At 40.4% G+C, this 17234-nt stretch overlaps 1 protein-coding gene across 1 annotated transcript in view; it reads right to left on the bottom strand.

Moving 5' to 3' along the window:
* The window catches only part of kalrna (kalirin RhoGEF kinase a), a 136272-nt gene that overhangs the window by 52666 nt on the left and 66372 nt on the right, over window positions 1-17234 (bottom strand). The window contains exons 20-38 of the mRNA XM_053328288.1: window positions 16086-16205; window positions 14279-14347; window positions 13956-14105; window positions 13696-13845; window positions 13020-13134; window positions 12421-12536; window positions 12028-12150; window positions 11213-11395; window positions 10983-11104; window positions 10386-10452; window positions 10188-10297; window positions 9289-9358; window positions 9030-9119; window positions 8667-8759; window positions 7947-8058; window positions 7588-7778; window positions 7393-7494; window positions 7145-7293; window positions 5962-6064 (exon numbers count right to left, since the gene is read on the bottom strand). Coding sequence (XP_053184263.1) covers window positions 5962-6064; window positions 7145-7293; window positions 7393-7494; window positions 7588-7778; window positions 7947-8058; window positions 8667-8759; window positions 9030-9119; window positions 9289-9358; window positions 10188-10297; window positions 10386-10452; window positions 10983-11104; window positions 11213-11395; window positions 12028-12150; window positions 12421-12536; window positions 13020-13134; window positions 13696-13845; window positions 13956-14105; window positions 14279-14347; window positions 16086-16205 — 2235 coding nt within the window. The remainder of the gene's footprint in view (window positions 1-5961; window positions 6065-7144; window positions 7294-7392; window positions 7495-7587; window positions 7779-7946; window positions 8059-8666; window positions 8760-9029; window positions 9120-9288; window positions 9359-10187; window positions 10298-10385; window positions 10453-10982; window positions 11105-11212; window positions 11396-12027; window positions 12151-12420; window positions 12537-13019; window positions 13135-13695; window positions 13846-13955; window positions 14106-14278; window positions 14348-16085; window positions 16206-17234) is intronic.

The following is a 17234-nucleotide window of genomic DNA, read 5'->3' on the forward strand; positions in this document are numbered from 1 at the left end:
CAGTTTGTACTCACTCTGCTGCTCTCTTTGAACAGTTTAAAGCTCATCCACTTAGGCATGTCGACCTCTTTCCTCTTCTGTCACCCTCTCTCTGTGCTGCTCTCTCTGTCTCTGACAACTCCCTCGTTTGTGTCTCTGCCACACACACAAACACGCCCTCACACTCTCTCTTCCTTTCCCTCTCTCTCTCTCTCTCTCTCTCTCTCTCTCTCTCTTTCTCTCTCTCTCTCTCTCTCTGAACAGCCATAGCTTTGTGTTTGATGGGAAGGGCACTATGCTTGGTGTGTGCTTGAGTGCGTGTGTGTGGGTCAGTGTGTTCACATTTCTCCTACTGTCTCAAAACCACTGGGTGCACTAAAAAACTACACTGTGTCTGTGTGTGCATGTGTGCATATGTGTTTATGTGTGAAAGAGATAGAGAGAGAGAGAGAGAGATTGTGAGTGTGACACAAAAGTCATATGACCAACAGATGGCTACTGTACGGCTTCAGTCTGAACCTGACACTGAATGCTTTTGATTCATGAGAACACGCACGTCTAAACAATTGCTGGCCAGTGTAACAGTGTTGAAAATGTATGCTAGAAGACCAACTAGGGAGTAAGTCTTGATATCAAAATAACACCAAAATGCTCTGAGGATCCTTTAAAAGCACTACAATACATGTTATTAACTGTTCAATAGACTGTTACTTCCTGATTAGTTATATTAATAGATTGGACTAAGTTACACATGATTGAGCAACAAACAAAACAGAACAGTCATATGTAGCCTATACATAAACATATATACTGCTCATGAGAGCAGCGAGGGAGATTCCCCATTGATAGCTCCTGTATCCAACTGCACAACTACTTTTAGACACTCCCATGTGACAGTAATGCCAAGTCTATCACATGTACACTATGATGGAAATTAAGTTCTCCTTGACCTAAACCATGTGTAAGATATTAAAAAACGTGTATTAGTGGATTTAAAAAAATTAAATAAAAAGAAGACTCTATAGCAGGAAGAACTGAGGTCTTCAAGCTCATGGTGAATATCCACAAACGTATTAGGCTGTATCCATTGGTGACCATAAATATCTGAACTAAAATTTTATGGTAGTCTAACTTAAAACATTGTTGAGATATTTCAGTCTGGACCAAAGTGGTGGACTAACTGACCAACACCGCCACCTCTGAAACCACACCGCTAGCAAGACTAAACGCTCAACATTACTGTGCATTTCCAGAAACAATGTACCAGGTACTATAAATAATCCTCAAACTATTCAGGGTGTGTTTGTGTGTGTTTGTGTGTGTGTGTGTGTGGGGGGGGGGGGGGTTAGGGTTTGTGAAATGAAGTATTGCTGTCAAAATTTGTCAAGATTTGTGTGTCTACAAAACTCTTCATTGGTGTTTCACTCATAGGCCCATGACACCTCCAGAGGGCTCAACAGCAACACCTGATGTCCCAGGTATGCTCCCCTCCGCCTTTTACCCCTCTTGCTTGTCATTTTGCAGCCCAGTTAGGATCCTTTCTCTTCAGCTAACTCCAGTTGCTGCTTCGCTCTGCAGCTTCTGATAGTGACTCGAAGCTGCCAAGTTTTGGCTGCAATAAGCACTGGCTATAGTCAGGTGAGAAAATGAACAAAATGACTGCTGGGTGCCAGGCCCTGTAATCAGGTTGCTTGTATCACCCAGGTCACACAGGAGACTTTGCTGGTATAATGTCCCAGCCTCCTGTTCATGTGTGATATGTATATCCAGCTATTACACACTGTCTCTGGCAGTCAGGAAGAATAAAGTAGAACCAAAATCCTCTGCATAGTTAAATACCACAACAAAGAAGTTAGAAAATATGTTTTCTTTTTTTATGATTTGGATCAACGGGTCTATTAACTTTTAAAATGTACTATTAACTCAACCCTGGCTTTCATAGATGGTTTCAGTTCATTATGGCACAAAGATGAAAATGGGTTCAGCCTCTAGTGAGCCCATCTCTCTCCGCACCAGTTATACATATTCAGTCCTAAATGGGCAGGATGTGCTAGTAAGTTTTATTGAGCCTGGCACACACACAAACACAATTTTTACTCCCAACTGGAGGCGGATGTTAAAAACAGTGTTTGTCCTCTGACCTACGGGGCTGCGGTGGAGCCATGAGGGCCGCCAAGCTATCAACCGCTGGAACGACGCTTTAAATAACACGGGACCACAAGCTGAACCACAGCTGACCCATTACTGTGAGAAACGTCACAGAAAATACATACCCCACACAACGTCACACAACTGACTTATTTAACAACATGTTACAGACACACAGGGCAAGTGAAATCACATTATGTTCTGTATACTGGCAGCAACTGACCCTAAGTACTGTGAAAACATTATACGCATACACAGTGATATAAAGCAGTCCTTAAATATTTGGAGAGTCGGACAACAAGCTCTCATACGTACGTGATAAAATGCGTCAGATGCAGAAATGTTTTCTACTCTGCCCTCTCAGGTTAAGGTCAGATTCAATGAAGGCAACTAAAACTACTTGGCTGAGGTCAGGGAAAGAGCAATTTTATGGATTAAATGAAACAACAGTGATTGTCAGCAAACTGCGGTTTGCAATGTCATGGTCGCACACTTTGTGCATTAAAACCATTGGCCCTGATCTTCTGTGGGAATATAACAGGGTGACTTTGACCTTTGCTAATTACAGAGAGCTCATTGCTCACATGACTTCAAGACAGGAACAAAGGTTGAACAAAAACCAATGCTGTTATATTTCTGGTGAGGACAGTCCTGTTTGACTGTTTACGCTCTCTAAACCAGAACATTGCATTTAAATAAAACAATGGAGGTCCTGACTTTTACATGTTGAGTTACCAGTGTAGAAATTAACTATAGTCCTGTCATTGTTTGCATCAAGTTACAAGTTCTCTACATGAGCACAATTATGTTTTCTGTTGCAGTGAAGAGTGAGAGAGGGAGGATGTACATAGAAAGAAAGAGTGAGAGGGAGCAGCTGGAAGAAGAGAAGTAAAGCAAAGAGCAGAAGAGAAATACTGTGCAGAGACATGGAGAGAAATACGGGGAATGAAAAAACAAAAAACAAGGCATTTGTCATATAAAACTTCTGCAAAAACCACCATAAACGGTAGCTTCCCACCCTGTCTACACACACACACACACACACACACACACACACTCACCCACCCACCCACACGCACAGACATCCTTTAGACTCAGACAGCCAGTGGAACATCTGACTTGCCAGAGCTGAGCTGTTATTATAGCATATGGAGAAAGAGCGAGAGAGAGAGAAAGAGAGAGAGAGAAGGATATAGTGACAGAAATGTGTGAAAATTGAGAAAGTGAGAAAGAAAGGGGGATGGATTGCAAAAGACTAGACTAGTTACGTGTGCATGTATGATTAGTGAAGGTGAAATTAAAGAACACACAGCAAGAGGTGTATAAATAAGGGAAGAGAACAAGAAGAAGCACGTAAGAAATATGGGTGAATCAGGAAAGAGAAAGGTAAGAAGTTTACACAAAAAGCACAATATTGAAGGAGATCCTGTAGTAGTAGTTGTGACATTCAAATTTAAGAAGACACAACTCAACCTTTCTGCTACAGCGTAATCACAGCCAAAAAAAGAAAAGAAAAAGTCTTTTGGCTGTATTGTTTTGTTTGAAACTAAACTCCAGTGACAGGTAGATTAAAAAAACCTCTAAAAAAACACTGTTTCAGATGTGCTGATTAGTGTTTTTCTCTCAGGACTGGAGTGAGGGTGTGATACAGGCTGCAGAAACACCACATCCTGACTTGTCTTTACTCCAATATACATAAAGAATTGATAGAAGTTAATAATAATAATAATAAATGCCTGTAGGGGGCGGCGCTGGCTGAGATCGGAGCGCCACCGCCCTCCACACACAGAAAACCGGTAGTATCATGCTTCCATCACTGTCCTGGGAAAAAAAAGAATACAGTAGACTATCAAGGCAGCCAGCTAGCAACTATTTCAACTTAAGCTATGTGGATTTATACAAGGTAAAGAAGCATCTTACACAAAAAAAGGGGAAAAGATGGAGCCATATTTATGCTTGATTTTTATAATTCAGAGACTGCCTTGATTCCTATTTTGTCACCACCAAAAAGCTTGAAACTCTCTGTTAATTAAAAACAGAAATAAATTTAAAAAGTCAAATTAAAAAAACAAATGCATCCAAGGCACGCAGACGCAGAGCGGCTTGCAGTTAAAGCCCTGTTCTGCTGTGTCAGCATATGAAATATGAAACATACCAAAAACAAAATGTAGGAGCCGTGCTGTGCTTTTTTTTTTCTTTCTTTTTTTTTTCTTTGATGTTTTCAGGAAAACAGCAGAGGAGGATCCAAAAATAGCTAGCGAAAGTTTTCTAAATCCTTAAAAACAATAAACTGGATGGGAGCAACAACACACCCACACTTTCAAAAAAAAATAAGGCTGGAAAAATTCATTGCGATGTTTTCATTGGACTGGAAGAGGAGACACACACAGAGAGACAGAATGCCACTATATAAAAATCATTTACACATATGGACAGTTATGGTTTGGCAGACATGTGCGTGCGTTGTATAAATTAATGTATTTTATGAAAAGACGAACATTTACTCTAAAGTGGCGTAACAAGCAGAAAGAGATGAAAGAGTGAATGAGTGGTTGAGACAATGGAAGAATAAAAAATAAAAACAAGAGGGACAACAAGTTCAGATGCTACAACACACACAAGTACACACAAGCCACACTGCTAGGGCCATTCTGAGTGAGGAAGAGTGTGTGTGTGTGTGTGTGTGTGTGTGTGTGTGTGTGTGTGTGTGTGTGTGGTGCTGACATTTAGACCCAGTGTAATGTGTAGGCGTGGGGTTGCACAGTGAAAAGGCCACACTGTGTAATACTACAGTGCGAGGACATGACTGACATCTGTGTGGGGTTGCGTGTGTGTGGGTGGATGTGTGGGTGCGTGAGTGTGTGCCTAGTAGTCGGAAGGGACGCAGCAACATTGGGTAACAATCAGCTTGAATCAAAACAACTACTAAAACTGTCGAATCACAATGAACAAACAAACTGCTCGCCTACACCAAACTCCATTCAAAATATGTCAAATTAAGGCTTTGTTGCATATTTGCAGATGAACCTGCCTTTAACATGACTGAAGACCTTTAAACAAAGCATTTAGAGTCACTCTGTAATTCATCTATTCCCAATTCAATTACATTTTAATAGATTATTGCCTTCTATTAAAAACATGTATCAGAAAGTGGTGAGTACTAAAGCTGTGCCAAGTACATGTTAAACACAGACTGTGCCATGACAGAAGAAGGTAGGTAAACCTTGCTACTTTTATGACTAAACTGGGGAGTGGGCAGTGAACATAAGGGTATGCCTGAGTGGACATACCTCTAGATTCAATTGTTTTAACGTGTTTCCTCTTCTGATTTGGACACAGAACAGAGTTTGGCTTACTTGGATGTGAGAGGCTGGTTGGTAGGAGACTTCTGCACAGACTCCTGCACAAAACCTGAACAGGTTTTTCATCTTCTGTTTCTCTGTTTGTATGGTGACATTACCTAACACTTCTCATACACACACACACATCAACTACACACTCAACACACCCGTAACCTTAAGCTGAACCTACATGTACACTTAAGGAAGTAACACACTCACACAAAACATAACTATAAAGCTGCATTCATACAGAGTTCAGTTTCTGTGTATTTTCAAGAAAGCACACATAGACTCTGTGCACATGCACAGCCCCTGCTTCTGTCCATTGTAGATGTGCGGGAGACCCTGTAGTGCTGAGACAGCTGTGGGTCGTCAGGTCGTCACAGGACACAGACCCGAGGCTCAATCAGCTGCCTTCAACTCATCCATCCTTCAACCTGTGAAAAGCTCAGCGTGTGTGTAGTGGGCGTATGTATGTGTGTGTGTTTCCTACTTTGTCGCTGTCCACAGTGTTCTGGGAAGTCCTGGAGGCGATGGAGATGGTATCTGGTTGGCTGCTGCCGTCTCCCTGACTGTCTCCGTCTTCACCTCCCTCCCTGAACACACACACACAGTCAGAATGAATGAGAATGTGTTGAACTGATGTCTTACCGTTTGCGATTATATCAAGAGCAAATAGTGGCAACATTGTTTAAAGTATTAAAAAGGTTTTAATCTGCTCTGTGATAAGGTTTCTACCCGCAGTGTCGTTGTTTACAATGATGAAGTTTTTAGTTGTGGCAACAGTAGAGGGGTGAAAAAGTCACGTCTATTTATTGCATAAACTTTTGAGGAATCATGGCTCAAATAACAGTGTTAGTGGGTCTGCAGTCCACTGAATTTACTGAATCATTTACTGATTTACTCAATCAGTGAGAGTCAGTGTTTGGGAAGAGAAAAACTTGAATAAATTCCACAGGAAACTTATTCACAGCAAACAAAGACAGTTCAAATGTATCTGATCTATTTACAGAAATATTGTAAAAACTATAACGGTAAACAGTGAGGGGATTGGTTTAATGTGGTTTTGTGGTTATTAAGATATATTTTCTATTTCATTCCATCTCTTTTACAGAACATTTGAAGTTTGTTAAGTGACTCCTGATGCATTAATAAAGAAAGCAAAGCTCCTGATGAAGCCAAATTATAATTTATTGAGCAATTTAATACTTAAACTGTAGCCTTAGTGAGTGTTTTGGAATCAAAATCACCACATTGGTTCTTTTTCTGAGCTTTGTAATGTCACACAGCTGAACTGAACTGTACTGGACTGAAATCTCCTTACATAATGTACAATCTGACCCGGGGCAATGTTTCTGCCATCAATAAGGATGTGTTTTGCCTGTGCTTGGGGGACTTTTCACATATCTTTTATCCTCTGTGTTTGTAACCTCTATCATAATAATGCTGAAAAATACCTCTCAGACTGTGGTGCTAGCTCAGCCCTCAGTGTAAACATTTCTACTTATGGCAATAGTGTTTCTGTTCATGCTGACTACATTCAGTGATGACAGTTTGAACACACACACACACCTTATAGAAGCAATGTTGATCCAGTCCCATCACATGTGCATCAAAGTAAATCATGTGAGCATTGCTTTCACAGTGTGAGTGTAAATGTGTGTATTCTTGCTTACCTCTTAGTGTTATTTCTGGGTTTGGTCATTGCTGGTGTTTTAGGCAGATGAACAGGCTCCTTGAGCGCCCCCTTCAGGTGAGTCATTCTCTCCTGGATCACCTCCCTGATGTTCTTAATCCACTCTTGTTTAGCTTCCATACTGGATGCCTGGAGGAGACACAGCAGTATAACATCATTATTATTATTATTATTATTGTAACAGCATAATCACACTTTTTTTTCATTCATATTTTATTTTTCACTTACTTTTAGCACCGTTTTATTATCAGAGGATGGGGTTCTTCCTGCCCACAGAGCAAATTTACATGGGTCGCCTTCAATGTGCTCGGTCACCCCCAATTCTGACGTCTGCAGAGCAGTGAAGAGAGGAGATTGTATTATTAGACATGCAACAGCTAAACACTGGACTGGATTGATACAGTTACACTCAAGCACGCTTACCAGTAGTTTGTTCTTGTACTGGTACTTGGTTCTGCCCGCTGAGTCTTTGATCTCCTTGCTGAAGACCAGAGAGAACTCAAACAGGAAGAGGTGTCGGTCCCGCCCCTTCCTGATCAGAGAGCGGGGATCCCAAACCTGGAAACTATCTTGCAGGATCAGCTCACCCTGCACCTCCAGGTTCTCCTCAAAGCCTGAGGATGAGGAGGACAAAATTATTTAATAATTATATTAACCAGGCTGCACAAAGTGTGAATCTGCAGGAGTACTGTATAACACAAACGTGACATATTGTAAAATTTAGTAATGATAACACCATGCCCCTTTTCTAAATAATCTTTTAGCATATATTAGTTTCTTACCCTCCAACATGGCGAGATGCATGGCATCATTAGCTCTCTTAGGAACACCGAGCATCACCTCCAAACCATCTTTAATCTCCCCTTTACCCTCCTCACAACAAGACAGTAACTCCTGCAGGAGAAGAAAGGCAGGGGAGGAAGACATTAATAGTGATGAGGGGACATAACAGACTGCAAATGCAGAAAAGCTATTGCATTAAAACATACATGTTTTGTATGATATTTTAGCTTTACATTTAACTACATACTCCATCAGTCCTGGTCTCTTCCTGACTCACATAAGCCGTCCACTCACTCACTCACCACCATCTGACATCTTTAGCTTGCTTCACTCTGTTTTTTTGTTATGAAACTTTAGCAAATTTACCATGAAATCCACACTGTATCTTGAAATTAGACTTATGTATCCAAATAAACCTGCTGTTCTCAGTTTGGATAGGTGGAAAATTACCTAAATTAGATTTTTTACCACATTTTGTAAAAAAGATTTAAAGTCAAATGTGTGTATGTGTGTCTGTGAGATCTGTCATAGGCTACTTCTGGAGACATATTCCAGACTTAGGACCAGTTAATTGGGGACAGCTTGTCCATTTGGGAATAAAAATTGTGCCCACAATTTGGGGAAAAAAAGATTTTTGGGTCAGGGATCAAGGAGAGTAGTAGTCCTGGAAAGGAATGTAAAGTGACCAAAAGTGACCATGATCTGATATGTGTGTGTACCTTAAGCAGTAGCTGGTACTTAGTGATCCTCTGGACTGGTTTGATGAGGTAAGAGGAGATGGAGTTGGCCAGCCCACGTCTCTGCTGGATGTCCTGTTCATGAACACAAAGACAACATTGCAAATACAAAAATAAACAGAAAGAAATAAAATTGACTAAAATATTAAATGTTCAATTCAGGATGCTGTTGCTGCTGCTGCTGCTAGGGAACCAAACTTTCCCATGATCAAACAGCACCATCTGCTGACAAAACTGGCAAACGACACAACTATCTCCAGCTCAGTCTGCAGGAGGGAAATTGGAAACACGCAGCTGTACGCTCTCTTTATAACCCTGCTGCAGAGCAATAAAAGGTTTACTCACGTCAAAGAAGCTGCCGGCATGTTCCAGTATCAGCTGACTGGAGTCTGGTTTGTTCTTACAGTAATCCACATATATATGGAATTTATCAGCCTGGAAAGAGATGTGAGAGGAGAGAATAATTGTTTAAAGTCTAATAAAAGACTGTATATTTACAGTTATTATGCTCTATGCAGCCCCCGTCTCCTGTTCATACAGAGATCAAAGAAATTGGAGGTCAGTTTTATTTTGATCCTAATAAAAATCAAGGGCTGACTCTCACCCAGGTGACAAAGCAGTGGCCCACATCCTCTGGAAGCTGCTCATAGTTCACCAGCTCCTTCAGGAAAATACTGGAAACACACACACACACAGATGAAGAGAGCAGAAGATCATGATCTGCACTTAATTTTTTTTTTATATGGATCAGCTGTTTTCTTTTTGTTTTTTGAAGCAGAACACCTCATAAATCCCTACATGTTTCTCCACTATAAAAAAGGTTGTATTGTATTGTACTCTCTCCTGTGGGTTTCTTCAAAGTCTGGCTGCAAGAAAGCAAAATATCATGAACATATCTGAAACCCCTACAGAGGTTTTATGAAATCTTGTAGGTTAGAAGTTGCTTAAAGATCAAAATGGAGTCGATGTGTACAAAAAAAAAAGAAAGAAAGAAAAGAAAACGTTCCCTTGAGGAATAAACTCAGAGGTTTGTGAAGGTACCACATTGAGATCAGAAACAAAGGAGTGCCTCAGGGAAAATTCAGAGGTTCATGAAGCATCCATAAAGGCAAACCTCAAAGATGCCTTTTCAGCTTCCTTATAGCTACAACATTAAGAAAAACCCAGAAAGTTCCCTCAGGGTGGTTTCAAGTGATGACAGTTCTTACAGCAAATCTCTTGCACAGTTTAGAGCTTTTCTACTGCAGAAAAACTGAATTGGGAATTGCATCATTTTTGCTGAACAAGATTAACAAAATGGTCCTGACCAAGTTGTTTCTATTCTTTAACTCTATATTATTTGCTTATATGATGTAGAGTTTAAAAATGAAGTATGTATACATCATTGGTTGCGTTTCTGTCATGTGCTTGTTTGTTCATTTCTACATCTAAGAAGACCGGTTAGTTTCTCCACCCACAGCACAGATTGTGGGCTTAGTGAAAAACCATCTACAAGTCTCTCACTTGCTGTGGAAGTCGTAGATCTCCTGCATGTTGCCGAAGATGATGTGCTCCTTGTTAGCGATGCCTGGGGGGATCTCCTCCACGCCGCTGCTCATCTCCCATAGGTAGGTCTGACACAGGCACAGAGACAGAGACATGTAAGGTAAACCAGGAAACCAGGTGACATTTGAAACACACCAATGGAAGAGCGCCTTTCACCTCTAAACACTCCTGCAGGTCTCTGACGTAGGTCTTCTCTGTCTGCAGCAGCTCTGCCATGATGAACCTGAGACAAGAAAAAAGTTAAGACTACAAGAGAAAAGCCCAGAAGGACAGGAGAAGGATCAGATGGCATGAATTATTTAACTGGTACTACTTTGTGTCCTCCATTACAGCGTGAACCTACTGATGTTCCTCCAAGACTTTTATTTGAAAAGATAAAACTCCTTCAGAAGGCTTTAGAGGACAGCTGGTACACTGCTACCACCTCAATTATGGGTCTTTGATGTCTTTTTAGTCTAAACTTTGGAGATATCACAGGACGCAGATCATCACCATGGAGATAGACTGAGAAAACTCAGCTTTAGGAAGGCATTTTGTTCATAGGGTCAATTATTGCAGCTATATTGTGACTAAATGATCATCTAAGTCATTAAATGCTTCATGTATTTTGGGACAATCCACTAAATCACATGAATTCCAAGTAAGACTGTTGTCAGAGTTGATTTGGATGTTATTTATTTGAATTTTTAAGAGGCAGCAACATGTACAGACTTCTACAACATGTTCTGTCTCTTCTCATATCACTGTACTCACTCTTTCTTCCTGGCTGACTTCCTCTTTTCCTCGTTGACCTCGTGGTTAGGGTCGCGCAGTTTGACCTCGGCGTCGTCCGTCAGGCTGGCGGGGATGATGTCCAGCTCTAAGTCTTTATTGTCCTGCACACAGAGGAAAATAAATAAGAGTCAATAATCTGACAAGAAAAAAACCCCAGATGAATATTTATTAATAATTTATATTATGTTTGTAACCGCAGTGATGTTCACCTCCGAGCTGACACCGAGGCTCCTCTCCAGGCTCTCCTGGTATTTGCCCATACGTAGGGAGAAGTCACGGTAGCGGCGGTCCACAGTGCTCACCCATCGCTTCAGCTCTGACACGTGGGCATGACCTTTCTCCACCAGGTTGTCCGCCAACTGGATTAGCAGCTTCACCTTCTCCTTGGTTTGCTGAGTGGACACGCACGAACACACACACACAAACACACACAAATCAGGTCCCATATCCATCTATGCAAACACCATTCAGAGGGTGAAATTGACTGTATCTGTCCTAAATCTTTTTATTTTATAAAGAAGGCAGAAGTGAAAAAAAATATGAAGAACAAACAGAATACAAAACAAAACCCCCTGGTCTCCCCATGGTCTCCCCGTGCACCCCTACAGAATCTCATTTCTTCCTATCAACCCACCTGCCAGGCACAGAAAGACTGCACAATATAAACACAAAGAACAAATAAGCTGCCTGTATGAAGCACTAAAATAAGGAGCAGCAGCATTATTCAACAGGTCTTCTGTGTTCCCTTGATTTGGCACATGAAGTGCACTGGATGCATCATACTCTTTATCTAAGTGTAAGAATAGAAAGATGATATTCTTCTCTGCTTTATTTAAGTTTGCAGATAGATGTCGCATGTTCAGTATCATTAGTGCAAATCTAAACAAGTATGAATTTAAGGACATGCTGATCTTTTACTGTTTACTGGCTTGATGCTCACAGCAGCTCCTTTGAAGCTCTATAAAGCTGTCAGCAGCTGAGCTTCAAACAGACACACATACGCGCGCGCACACACACAGTGTACCTTGGCAGTGAGTCTGAAGTGATGGTAGTCATTGAGGAGCTCTTGTGTTTCCCCGCTGCTGTCGCCAGGTGACGTGTGTGTGGCCAGGTAAACCTCACCTGTCTCCTGGATCCAATCCAATGCCTGCACACACACACACACGCACACACACACAGACACAGACAAAAACACACACAACAGATTGGATTGAGGATCAATCTCTGTATTATATCTGCTCTTATAAACTCTTTCCCTGATAACATAAACCAGATGTTCCTGTAGTGCTGCACATTTCCCCAGAGTCAAAATCCAGCCAGCAATATTTCCTTTTGTTTCACTCATGCATGCACACACGCACGCACACACAGATACACACACACACACACACACACACACACACACACAGGGTCTGACCTGTTTGGCACTGCGTTCGAACACCAGGTACTGCTGACATTGGTCCAGCCTTCGTTTCTTTAACGTCCAGAAGTGGAGGACTCTGTTTTCTCTCTGCAGCAGCTCATTCAGAATAGCTGCACACAAAAACACACAACATCACATTAAACATACACTTCCTCTTAAGCCCAAAAAGTGCTCCCAGATCACTGATGAGGTTTTCCAACTGAAATTGAGCATACCTTGGGTAAGTTATTATTATCATTATACTATACGTCTGATTTAAGACATGCCAAGAAAAACAATAGCATACAATTTGGACTTTCATATAAAGCAGTTTTGTTTCCAAATTCTTAAAACTGGTCTACATTTATAATAGTACTCATGGTCGGGGTATTATTACAATCAGAGCCCTCTGATTTAACTGTCTTTCAAAAAGCTGGACAAAATTTATATCACATAATATATCAACATTTAATGATTGATAAAAAAAGTTGTAGCTATGTATTTCAGTCTGTCACAATAGAATTTGTATTAAAATATGAAATACAAATGGAAACATAATGATAGATTGATTGATGTGATTGATTTTCAGTAATAACAGTATGACCAATACCGACCTTTGACTTGTTGTTCGGGTCCTCTGGTGTGACCGGCGGCTCCAGGCATGCTTACATTGTTCCTGTGGATGTACTTGAGAAAGACCTCAGCGTTCCTTCGGGCCAGAGTGCAAGCCTGGAGGAGAGGGACATGCTGGTTACACTTACGCTAACATACTTCACATACACACACTATTAAGAACTCCCTTTACAAAATACTGTTCTTTTTACTCTACATTTTGGTGTCAAAGGTTGGAGCTAATGTGTTTGGTTTGGTTTGTTTTCTTTTGTGTTATCTTTCGATATGGATTTACCAACCGAAGGTAATTTATGGTCAAATTTCATGCGAAGCTAATGAAACTCCAAAGTATAAACGAAGAGACGGAGACTTTATCAGCTTAAAAGTAATTTAACTTAATGAGTTTTTGGTCATGATGGATGGAATGGTTGTTATCTCTCATCTCCTCTAATATCCCATTTCATCAACTCGTCTCCTGCTATCTTATCTCTCTTAAAATGTTATCAAAACATTCATTAACTTAGATATTTGGAAATGGAATCTATATAGAAGAACTTGTTTTGACTCAATTCTGCTCTGGTGTCTTCTATTTAAGGTGAAAAGTTCTTTGTTGGAGTTTGTGTTGTTTTGTTCTCGTTTAGTTTTTTTGCTGATGTCAGATAAGGAGAGTTGATTCACCTTGAGGAAGGCTTCTTTCTGCTCCAGGTGTTTACTGATCAGAGGTAGAAGGTGTTCCGTGTCGGCCGATGTTCCCAGTTTATCGTGACTGCCGCACCAGTCCTCATCCCGACGGTACTCTTGCTCCAGGCTCTCTAGCACACTGCACACCTGGACACACACACAGTTGGTGACATTATGACACTACTGCTCCATGCTTAGATATAATAAAACTTGAAAAAATGAGTGTGTGTGTGTGTGTGTGTGTGAGAGAGATGTACTTGTTCAGAAGTCTTGTAGAAGGCCACGGAGGCATTGACCAGCTTCAGGCGGTCCTCCATCTTTAACATCAGCTGTTGCCAGTGAACTGCCACTTTCTCTGCACAGCTCCGAATGGCCTCCGGATCATAGTGACCCGCCTGTAGCATCATCTGGAACAAAAGGGAAAGCAAAAGGATAAGACAGAGTTAGAGGGTAAAATATGTTCATAAAGAAAATAATATAGTGTAAAGTATAAGACAAGATATAACAGGATTATCCATACTTAGGCCTACTGCAGTAAATAATAAGTAACTGTTGTAAACAGCACACACAACATATTTACCTCTGCTTTTTGCTGGACCTGCAGAGCACTCTGATGAGTCTTCTGAAGAGAGTTCGCATGGAAGAGAGACTGCAGAAGGAAGAGTGGAAGAAGTAGAGGAGAGATAGTTACAGTCAATTACATCACTGACTCATTAGTTCAGTTAATAAATAAATAAATAAATAAGCTCCAGATCAAAACTCTGCATTAAAGCTCTTCATTTTTCTCCTTAAGAACAAAGTCAGCATTTCTTGTACAACAAAATAATGTTCTCCGTGCCTAATTTCACTAGTTTTGAGGAGTGATTTTAAGAACTGAAGCACTAACAGATTTTGGGTGTATCACTTAAAGATGACATTAAAGGTACAAACACATTGAAATCACTAATTGAGGTGCCTCATTTGTTGCACATCATTTGATGCCAACACACATTTTGTCCTGTTGTTCTTTTTATGTACTGCTGCAGTACATTAGTTAGATGTAATGAATGAATGAGAAGAAGAAATGCAGCACAGTAAAATGAAACTAAGAGCACCTGCTCCTACAGTAAATCATCTGTTGAGTGTTTGATGGTTATTTAGTTCTGCTTTAGAACATAACCACCATGAAACAACCAGAAAATGTTAGATTTTTCTTGTGCCCCCCCTTCTCCTTGTTCCACAGCTGCACTGTCTCTCTCGCTCACTTGCACTCTCAGCTCACTCGTGCTATCTCTCAGGTTAAGTCTCTGGGTTATTTGACGCTCCAGAATTGAAACAAGGTCAGAGTAGGGGCTTAAAGATGTGCCTCATAATGCTTTAGACGTGCATCCGGACATTTAAAGTAATAGGTGTGCTTCAAAATGCATGCATCAGATGCTTCCAGTGTGTTAAGGTTTATAAAGAAGTATACTTTGGAGGTGAATTTTCTTTAATGCAACTGTCTGAGCCTGTCACATTCAATCTGCTCACAAAAAAACAGCAGCTAAAGCTAAATCGTATTTGAAGTTACACTTCAGTCAGCGTATATGTTTTTTTACACTCAACAATCTACACTCCGTTGATGACTTCTTGTCTCGTTATTTACTAACAAATTCAAACATAGAGGTGTTTTAATTCCAATCTAAGAATTGATTTATTAAGATACTGTAATCGAGATTTTTCAGCAATTTTATGGATTAAAAACAATTCCAGTAAACAAACGCTGCTGTTTATCTGTACTTCAGTTCTATTTTGTTGTTCCTTCATCAATATAAATGATGTTTTACTACTGAAGCAGATGATACATTCATTTTTATGTGTGTGCATGTATGTTAGAAAAGTCTGATGGAGGATGCAGACACACGCACCAATCGAAACTCCAGAGGGGCTGAAACGAGGCCAGGACACACATGTTGGGTCTGAGCCAAAACCATGTGTTTGTGTGTATGTCTGTGTGCGTAGTACAGTGCTGACCAAGGGACTTTCACCCCTGTAAGTGCTCCCACACTTCTGGAGTCAGCTATTTAAAGCTCCACACAAAGCAACACATACACACAGGTTCAAAAATATACACTGAGATAACACTGCACTGCTTTAAAATGTGTGTGCTGTGCTTGCACATGTGTATGTTAGCATCTGCTACTCTTCAAAATCAATGAAAGAAATAATTATTGAGGAAAGTCTGCTTCAAACACTGATGACAAAGAGTGTGTGTGGGTGTATCAGAGCACTCACCCATCCGCTACTATTCAAACCGATGCATACTGAAATAATTATTACTTAAGTACAGTTAGCTTGGTTTGAGCAGCAATAATTAGGGTGTGTGTGTGTGTGTGTGTGTGTGTGTGCGCGTGTTTCTAAGTGTGTACCTCTATAGCCATCTGGAACTGTTCATGTTCCCTCTGCAGCTGCTCAGCCTCAGACAGAGAGCTGGCATTCACCATGCTGGCATTCAACATGGACTCACCGTTACGAATCCAACCCAACACCTAAAGAGACAAAGAAAGAGAGACATTTACACACAAGTATGACTCAATGATTCTATGCAAATTTCAAATTGAGGCGATACTTGCGTGAATGCTGTGGGAGGGAACTACTGAACACAATTTTTCATAAAAAACATAAGAATGGGAACATTAATTAAGAACTGAAATTACACACATGTGGGTTAAGAGTTAGGCTGATATCCAGTGTGAGCAAACTGTGACTTAAATGTATGAAGAACAGGAACAATAGACTGTTGTCTCCTACAGGTGTCTTATTAAGTTTATTAACACTCATGTAGGTGATACTAAACTTAACCTTTTACTTTAAAGAATTTTATATTAAAGATTGCAGCTTTTTAGAAGCACATCATTGTCCAAGATCATTTTGGACCCTTCAGTCCATCCATCTTCAAAAAATATCTAACAAATCAGTGCTATCTATAGTAGTAGTAGCTTTTTTATTAAGACCACCAATATGGGGCAGCCTAGGAGAGAAATAATATAATATGTGCATTTTGAGTTTAATCTATATCAAAATCAAAAAAATAATAAGGTTTGGGATTTTTTCAATGATATAGCACTTTATTGAAAGCAGTTCATAGTCTGCCACAGATAAAGAAGTACTGAATTAAAAAAACACAAAATGAGTTCAGTTGTAGGTAATCCATGGTTTCTGCTTAACATATAACATATTATTATATTGTATGGCCTATATCATGCCAACAATTGGCGTAGGTAATCTGTGCAGGTCACAACTGTGTTTTATTTACAGTAGACCTATGACTAGACGAATGCCATCATACAGATCAGGAGTGAGACAGTGAGAGAAAAGAAGAATTAGGGTGGCGAAGCAGCAGCGTGTGTGTTTGTGTGTATGTGGGAGTTATTAGCACTTCTCCATAAACCTCATCAATAATTCAGTTGTATCCATCTGCGGCATGTGCGCTTCCTGTCTGAACACACAAGCATGTTCACATTCACATCTGCAGCAGCTTTCATTTTTAAAAAAAAAACAGGACGTTAAAACATCTT

Source organism: Scomber japonicus, chromosome 11 (assembly GCF_027409825.1).
Source record: "Scomber japonicus isolate fScoJap1 chromosome 11, fScoJap1.pri, whole genome shotgun sequence".
NCBI lineage: Eukaryota > Metazoa > Chordata > Actinopteri > Scombriformes > Scombridae > Scomber > Scomber japonicus.